At 40.6% G+C, this 9,446-nt stretch overlaps 1 protein-coding gene across 1 annotated transcript in view; it reads left to right on the plus strand.

Moving 5' to 3' along the window:
- Positions 1-6,571, plus strand: part of LOC310987472 (pleckstrin homology domain-containing family A member 7-like) — a 193,316-nt gene extending 186,745 nt beyond the window's left edge. Inside the window, exons 24-28 of the mRNA XM_083973748.1 lie at positions 2,941-3,114; positions 3,733-3,866; positions 5,065-5,198; positions 5,484-5,520; positions 6,063-6,571. Coding sequence (XP_083829874.1) covers positions 2,941-3,114; positions 3,733-3,866; positions 5,065-5,198; positions 5,484-5,509 — 468 coding nt within the window. The 3' untranslated portion in view covers positions 5,510-5,520; positions 6,063-6,571. The remainder of the gene's footprint in view (positions 1-2,940; positions 3,115-3,732; positions 3,867-5,064; positions 5,199-5,483; positions 5,521-6,062) is intronic.
- The last annotated feature ends 2,875 nt before the right edge of the window (positions 6,572-9,446 follow it).

Here is a 9,446-nt window from a genome sequence, read left to right on the forward strand (position 1 = left end):
ATCCAAGTGCCTTGTTTTGCTGATGATCCTTTTGCCTTCGTCCCAGAATAACCTCCTTAATCAGCATTCTAGTTAATAACGGTTTGTTTGAAGCACATATCTCCACCACAGAGTCATAGGAGGAGATCTGCTGCTTTTAACCCCCCCACAGGACTGACTTTGACATTTCAGCCAAAGCTATCTTAGAGACAGCTGAGTCCCTTGTTTTTAGTGAAGAATGCTAATGATGCTAACATACCTGAGTGGAAGAAGTAAGACAGTAACATCCAAAATGTCAAAGTCTTCCCGATAATATAGCACGATATTTGATAACTACCAGATTGGTATTATAATTAGAGGTAACACATTACATAATGAGACTGATGTGAGATCTGCCTGTAATCAAACTGCATTTCCCATAAATCCTTGATATCCCTATAGCAGCAAGCAATATATAGTCTATAACTTAGCGACAATAACCATAAATACCAGAGCATCTTTTTATTTAATCAGCTCCACCAGCATAAAACATGTTTACACCATTTTATATTTGAATTAACATCCTCATTTACACAGCCTTCTCTTGTACGGACTACAAGATTATTTTTTATCATTTTACGTTGGATGATAATTACATTGCCACAATTCAAGTTGGGAATAGAAGCTGTACTCTAACCTGAGTACGTTTTAGTGGCCTATGCTGTGCTGTTTTATGCATCATAAATATACGGGACAGGTTCAAGCAACTGGGCTGAAACGCAATAAATAGAAAAAGAAACGAAACAAGGTGCAAACAACTTTGTCATGGAAATACTTCATGAAACAGATCTGAGGCTGCTGTTATTGCAAAATCACTGCAAATGATTTCGAAGGTCTCATATTTTGCACTTTTCTTGATAGCCATAAGAAGCTATATTTGTGGTTGTAAGAATCAGAAACTGTCTAATTTTAGGTTTACAGCTCCTCTTTACAGACTTCCCTCCCCTCTGGAGCTCTAGTATCAACAGATTAGTGAGCCAATCAGAAGCCGCTCACTTTGCTGTGACATCACAAAGTCACAGGAAGTCCTGATAGCTGTTTTAAGGCTCAGTTTCTGAATACAGGCTTTGTGCGTGTGGACTGAGGCTTTTATACTTTCACAGTATTAATTTAGAACCTAAAGCTGATATATACTGTATATTCACACTAAACCTAAACATCTACCTTTATACTATGTGGGGCCTTTACCTATTTGCAGAAACAGAAGGAAAACAGCAGAAATCTGCAAGTGTCAAATTACATAAACAATGATAAAAATAGTTAACAACACACAGGATCCTGTGTGTGTGGTGCAACAGTGTTGTTCTCCATGACCCTGCTGTCTGCTCCTTGTTTTTCACATACGTATTTTATGGGAAGTTTTTCTGCCGTATTGCTTTTATCCTTCCACAGCTACAAACAGTATATCGGATCACAGAGAGAAAACTAATTGTAGGAGGTTGCTCAGCTGAAGAGTGGAATTATAGTAGAGAACTTAGAGAAACAACAGCTAATCACCACCTAATTCTGTGTAACTGAGAAGCAATGCACAACTCTTTCCCTTTTTCTTTTCTATCATGTAGAGATTTGCACTCGCCAATAAAGAGTTTCTTGCTTCTGAACCTCCTCTTGGCTGAGTTCTTCCTAATCTGGTGGGGGTTTGATCAGTGTGTCTGCATGGGGGTTCTTTCTCGCTGTCCTTCTGTTGTTGTTTTTTGTGTGTGTGTGTGTGTGTGTGTGTTGATTTGATTCTCCTGAGCACAACAAGGCATGGACGCAGTGTCTCTGAGAGCATGTGAACACATCAGACGCTGCTGCAGGCTACTGGAGTTGGAAGCTGTATGCATGGCTTTGATGCTCCTTGGATGGATACTTACAAGTACCCTTCACCACACACACACACACACACACACACATGTCCATTCACGTGCTCATCAGAAAATCTGAGTATTTGTATAAATGTTAATGTGTTGGTGTTCACTGGGGAGAAGAATGTGCTATGTGTGTAATTACAGCTTCCAGAAATGCATACTAATCATCCGCCTGGTTCCACTCTGAGGTGATCTTACTAAACATCCTCCTTTCAAATCCCCGGATCAACTTCTTGCTCTAATTATTCCTGGTTTCTCTGAGATTTTAAACTCATCCGTCTCCCTCTACCTGAGGCAAGACTCGCTGCAGCCAACAGATTTAACCCACTGCTTCTCTGTATGTCACTGTTAACTCCTCGGCCTGTTTCTGGATTGTACATCTATATGTCCCATATCTATAATATCTCAATAGAACCTGAGGGGATTTCTTCATGTGGCACAAACCTGGAGGTGATGACACTTTGTATCCAAAAGGATAAAGGTCAACTAAAAAAAAAAACACATGGCCATTGATACATTACCCCCCCCCCCCCCCCCCCCCCTCATTTTACAACAGTCCTATGGTGAATGCTATTGTTAACATTTCCCCCTAAAGCAACACTTTGATTCACAACCCCCCTCCTCTGACCATATGAGTTTGTCTTTTATTTCACTTGAAGTTGGATCATTAACCGTCACTGATCCAAACTAGAACTGCCACTAGTGAATATTTTCCAAAGAAATGCCAGAGATAACGCTTAATTTGTCTCAACAGTTAAAAACACAAAGATATTTAGTTTTACATTTGTTTGTGTTCTAATATTTTTTATCAAACATCTTGTAAATTAACTTTCTATCACTTGAGTTACTGATCAGTCACTGTGCTACATGTAAAATCTAATACGTGTGGAAGCTTACGTTCACATGAAACTGGTTAATAATCTTAATAGCTAAAGATCAATTTAAATTGTTGTTCATGTGAAAGCTTTATAACACATCTCCAGTAACAGCGATGCCTATACCATTTAGAACTGATATCAGCTGTTTGTCCAACACCTGTCCGGCTGTGTAATCCACACTCCTGCTCTTTCAGGTGTTTGATTGGCAGGAGGAGCGAGTGGCAGCGGAGGGTCAGAGTGATGAAGGACGGGGCCAAGTGAAAGAGAGAGGCAGATTTCATTCAGATGAGTGGGTGACGGTCACAGCCGCACACATACGAGAGGTGGACGTCGAGCCTCTGGACTATGACCTGGATATCAGCCGAGAGGTGAACACAGCTGTGCATATGACATCAATCGGAGACACAGGGAGATTTTCCATAAGACAGATAGGAGTATTAGCTGTTTTCTCCACTTTCAGTTCTATTGTAACAGATCATCATGTAATCATTTGCCTACTTTATTTTCTACTGATTCTTGTGTAGTTTTCTCTCTTTCATCATCACTGTTTCACTCATGAAACAGAGATCAGGTCATGAAAGACAATAAATGGCAGGAGAACAAGGCCTGCAAGTCAGAACACTGGGAAACAGGCTACATGGTGTTTCATCATCAGATCTCAGTGCTCTGTTTTATGTAAAAGCAGCTGACAGTCCACTATGGAAAAACCGTATAAAGCTATGATAGCTACTGTAGCTATGTAATGAAGAACAATGTACATTTCTTTATACAATGTCAGTTAAATCTGATTGAACCCCACATTAGGAACATATACTTTTCAAAATAACTACTGTTCACACATTTTCTCTAGTTCCATAGGCTCTACTATGTTTTAATAGTTAAAGTATTACAGTCTGAGAGGGAAACGTTCACTGTCATCATGGAAATAGATTAATATATTACCAAGAAAATGACTTATGACCTTTACCTGTCTGTCCAACATGCAGCTGTCCAAGCCACGGAAAGTCCCCATCCCAGAGCGCTACGTAGAGTCTGACACTGATGAGCCTACGAGTCCTGAGGAACTGGAAGAACGCTTCCGCCGGGCCGAGCGCATCAAGAACCTCCTGGCCAAATCCAGGTAAGGCAAGGCAAGGAGAGGCAGGACAATTTTATTTGTATAGCCCATTTTTCAAACAGATTGTCTCAAAGGGTTTTACATGGCATCATAACCCTTAGACCCTCACATTGACTGAGGAAAAACTCCAGGAAAACCCTTTTAACAGAGGAGAGGAGAGGGCTCCATGTAACCAGATGTGTCCCCCAGCAGTCTAAGCCTATAGCAGCATATAGTAAAATGGTTCACCAGCCCTAATTAAAGCAGAACTATGCAACTCGGCCGGAAATAGCTCGCTCCTTCGTTGGTTTCTCTTTTTTTCCCTCTCCGGGGCTCCCCCACAGTTCTAGGAGGCACATGTCACTGTCGTAAAAAAAAAAATCGCCGCCACCACCTCCTCCACCCCCTCCCTACACGTGCTTGTGTTTACTGCTGAAGGTAGAGAGCGGTGTTTGCTAAGCCCTGCTAACACGGAGCTAATGCTAACACGGAGCTAACGCTAACACGGCGCTAACGCTAATACGGAGCTAACGCTAATACGGCCACACACAGACACAGACACAGACATACACACACATGAATAAAGGTTCCAAAACGCGAAGGTGTGTGTGTGTCATGATGTATTACATTATCTTATAAAAGATCCATGGTGTGTGTGTGTGTGTCCGTGTTAGCATTAACTCGGTGTTAGCCACAAGCCGAACTTCTAAACATTTCATGTTTCCATGGTTTCCTCCGACATTCCGAACTCAAACCAATCACGATTCATGACATGCATGACGTCATCTGCGTTCTTACCTCGTACTGCCGTAAGGCAGTTTCTCGCGATAGTTCTATCCATTGATGAGATTTGGGACACCGAGACGGAGGACTGATCTTGCAAGTGCGGTTTTCAGCCAGTGGGGGGGGTGGGCGCATTGGCCTAGACCCCATTCACCTCATAATAGGTCACTCTACCATCACAGTGACTCTGAGTCACAATAATTACAGCCGAGATCCTGCATAGTTCTGCTTTAAAAGCTCTGTCATACAGGAAGGTTTTAAGCCTAGACTTAAATGTAGTTAGAGTGTTTCTAATCATTTTGAAATTTTATCTGATTTCTGGAAATCATCTTGCGACCGCCCTGGAGGATCCCGAACCCCACTTTGGGAACCCCTGAAGTAGACAATAGTTGGAATAGTCATATGCCATTCAAAACTCACTGGTCCGATCTTTCCACAGTGTTCAGAACATACAAACATCTGCACCATTAGACTTCAGTGAGCTGGACTCAGCTCTACAACAGCAGGAGAGGATCATGACCGTGTCCCAGACACTGGCTGCAGAAGCATCACGCAAGAGCAAACTGGTTGCAGGTCAGTGTTCTCGCCTTCCCCTGGCTTTGACCACAGGATCAGCCTTCACAGGTCTGACTTCTGCCCTCTCCAGTTCAAATCATCTGAGAAGTCAGACCTCAAACAGTGTCATGAAATAGACAAATACACGTACATCACACAAAGATTTAAGTATAAAAAGATACAAAAACAGTGGATGTAGAAAGAAGCACACAGGAGACGGCTATTTCCCCTCACTTCATTTATTTGCACAATATTAACCTTCAAGTGGCAACATGTGACGCTGTCGTTGTCCCTGGTGCACAGGGACTGAGTGGCTGCAGAGGCGGTGAGCGTGGTCCAGGTATACCTGCCATTTTCCTTTGTGGTGGTGTTGCTTCAGTGTCTGGTTTCTGTCCTGGGCTCAGCTGTTGTTTGGATCAGTGTGACTTAAGGGCTACTTTGGTGAAATGTGGTAACCTTCTATATGCAAACGGTGTTTTGGTGTGAGTTCTACGTTTTCTATGGATATAAAATAATTTGGACAAATAATATTTATGCAGCTCCTGCATTACCCAGGATTTAATTGTCTTTTTGCTCCAAAGCAGTAAGATTATACAGATTAATGAGTCAAACAGTTGTGGTAAATTGACTCAGTGTCAGGTTATATTTTACATATAACATCCGACTGAGGTATCAGATTTACCAAAGTAGACACAACTATAAACTGTTACTGCTGACTGAGCAGTTTGTCCTTAAAATCAGACCTGAACAAAATCATAAGTGTTTATGCAAAATGAACGATGTTTCCATTTGCATAAGCACCTGTGATGAAAATTAAAGACATGTTAGAATTTCTGACTAGAAGAGGAAATATTCATGTCTTCTGCGTTTTCTTCTTCTCAGCCAAAGCAGCTGCACAGCACTGACCCCCCCAGCAACGACTGGCACAACAAAAAGAAGAATCAACTGTTTGTGAAGAAGAAGAAAAGGACCTAAACATGTTTAAACAGTTTCTATTAATTGATTTACTGCTTTCATATGACTGAAAACTACATGCATCTTTCTAAGAGTAACGATTTCTCTGTAGTTTTGAAGTAGAATGTTGAAGCTTCACTGCCACAGCATTTACATTGCACAATTACACAAAGCAATAATCTATAACAGAAGTGAATAACTTTTTTTTTTTTTTTTTCAAATCTGCAATTACTTGTCTTGTTGTTTGGTCTGTATATTCATGAGTGAATAAAAGAGTGATGAAAGTCAAAAGCAACATTCTTAGATCACAGTGAGTCTGTTTTGGAGATTAATCCATTTATTTATTGAATTGTTTTTTAATCCATATTTTGTCACACAATAATCAAGGTCCTGTCAAACAATGAAATGTATCCAAAAATCACAAGAATAAAATAATAATAATGATTAAAAAAACAAACATGAAGAGAGTGGAGTCATTACAGGAAAAAAACAAATGTTTCCTTAAAGGTCCCATATTATACTCTTTTTACTCAATTTCACTCAGCTGTCAGACGTCCAACTAAACTGTATTCGAAATGTATTGCCCCAAACTGATCCGTGGTCCTGAATGTCAGCTGTCTAAAAGTTGCTCAAATGAGCTCTACTGAGAACAAGCTGTTTCTGTGCCTGCACCTTTAAGTAACATGGTTACTGTACACGGCAAAGATTATTACCACTTTATGACTTAAAATTGGTCGGTATTTCATCAATTTAGCTCAGGAGTTTCTTGCTGTGCACTGCAGCCATAGAAATAGACGTGGTAGTCGTTTGATCGCGCTGAGGGGCCCGCCTCGCTCCCGTTGTGACATCACCACAGGAGCTGAGTCTGAACAGCCTGTTTTAGCACCGTTTTACCAGTCGGTGGGCTGCAGAGTCGATGCAGGACCCGTTTGCTTTCCTCATTCTAGGAGTTGGTAGGCTCAGGGAGGATCAGTTTATATAGGTAGAGACCAGAAAAAACCTGTTTTTCATAATATGGGACCTTTAAGTGTTGTATTAATTAAATATACACTTGTTTTACGAGATATATTTACATGACCTTCTTTGTCTATACTGATCTACTGTGACGAAGATGCCGTCTTGTCTTTGTACCATGAAGGCAACATGTCTGTTCAGTCCAGCAGCTCTGTACACAAGAACAAATGTATCATCTATGACAAATGAAAGAACAAACCGACGCACACAAGACAAAACATGGAACTATATCACAGCAGCTGCTAGCTAATATTGACATCTTCAGTTACTGCAAATATTGGCGGACCAAGATTGCCAAACATGTTTCAAAATGATACATTTGTCACGCTGTACACTGATGTCATGTAATCCCAGATTTACAACAGCATTATTACTTCTTCCCTGCCACTTCAGAGTCCCAGTGACCAATTCTATTCCAGTGATTCCTTAATATGATACACACTAATCGCACTCCTTGTTTTTCTCTTAATAGAAAGGATAATTTGTCTTTAAAATTGGTTCTTATTACAAATTTAGGACAAGTCCCCAGTCAGAACCAAGTTTCAAGGACCTTGTGCTTATGCAGAGAAACACTTCCATACTGGAGTTAAATTCATTACCTTCATACCATACCATACCAACTTTATTTATAGAGCACTTTAAAAACCCAGTGGACCAAAGTGCATGAGCACTAACATTTAATACCACAACTTACCTGTCAGCCTCATAAATGTCCCAAATTGAATGTGGATACTCAGCTCTATACATGAACCATTTTAATCAAAATGATGTAGCATGTAGTTTACAGTTGTCACATGATCTGGCTCATTAAGCCCAACAAGAGTTGTACTGGGAACAGCTTAGAGGCCCCCGACTGACTGCAACAACCATCTGTTGTCACTGCTGCTGCTCCTCAACTCTCAGCTGTCTCCCACAAACTCTCAGAGAAGCCAAAGTGATCCACAAGTGGTTGTTGACAATTCAAATCTAGAGGTGTTAAGAGGTTCAGTGTTCACTACTTTACATTTACACTTCAGTACTTTTAGTACTTACACTGAATATTAGACAATACAACATAAAAACAAAGAAAGTGCAAGAAAGGCTTGTCTGGGTGGTAGTTACAAAAAAATGAAGGCCCTGATATTTGTTTCTTTTAATTGGATCCCCATTAGCAGCTGCACAGCAGCCACTAATCTTCCTGGGGTCCACCCGTAAAATCACATAAAATGTGAAAAAAAGTTAAAGCAGAAGTAAGCGACCCGGTCGTTTTGGCTAATGCTGCGTTCCAGGCAGGCTTTTGGAACCGTAAATTACAGCTTCACGTCACGACTTACGACTTTGTAGCGTTCCAGGCAACCCACTCGTGTTTTTCCGACCTGTTTTACCTGTGAAAGTGCACTATAACGGCCACTCGTAACTTCCGACCCGTGAAGTCGTACCAGATCGAACTGGTACGACTTCACAGGTCGGAAAAACACGAGTTACGAGTTGCCTTGAACGCACCATAACGTCTTGTCAGCCGATGGAGTTAGCAGCCCCCGCCCTCGTCATGGATCTATTGGTCCTCGTCCCTACGTCACCACATTCACGCGCATCCCTTGGCTGCACACACAGCCCTTCATGCCGTTCTCTCTCCTCATTGGATAAAAATTGTAGGATACGAGAAAAGTTTTCTCCTCGGCTCAGAGCAGAGTGACTGAGAGACCCGTGTTTCGGTCCAAACACTCTTATGTAAGTGATTGCTGTCGGAAGATATAACAATTTATATTAACACAAAAATATCGATTACTTCTGCTTTAAAATAAAAATAAAAATAATAATAATAGAAAAAAGCTTACACTAATGATAATAACAGCCATTGCAGCAATAATCAGAGATATAATAACAATAGAGTGAAATCAGGTAAGAATAAAATTAAACGGAAATAATAATCTAATTCATCAACTTGAAAAAATAAAAATAAAATAAAACAGTAACAACAATCTTAATCATCAACATCTGTGAGTATGTATGTGTATGTATTTATATGTGTACGCTTATGCCCTCTTCGTGTGTCTTTAACATGTGCCCTTTCTACCTCTGGGCTGTTAGGTGACATTTCAATAGCCTCTTAAAGCCTAGTTTTGTTTTTTCTTTAGTAATGTGTTCAGTGCATTCCATGATGACATTGCTCGATACAACACTGTACTTTGCATAGCCTCTTTTTTAGCTTTAGGCAGTTGGTAACAACGTCTTGTGGCATGTCTGGTTTGATAAGCATGTGTGTCAGAGCTTAATGTTAGTTGATTATATAAACAGATGGGATATTTTGACAATCTA

This window comes from Trachurus trachurus (genome assembly GCF_905171665.1).
Source record: "Trachurus trachurus genome assembly, chromosome: 6".
NCBI classification, from domain to species: Eukaryota; Metazoa; Chordata; class Actinopteri; order Carangiformes; family Carangidae; genus Trachurus; species Trachurus trachurus.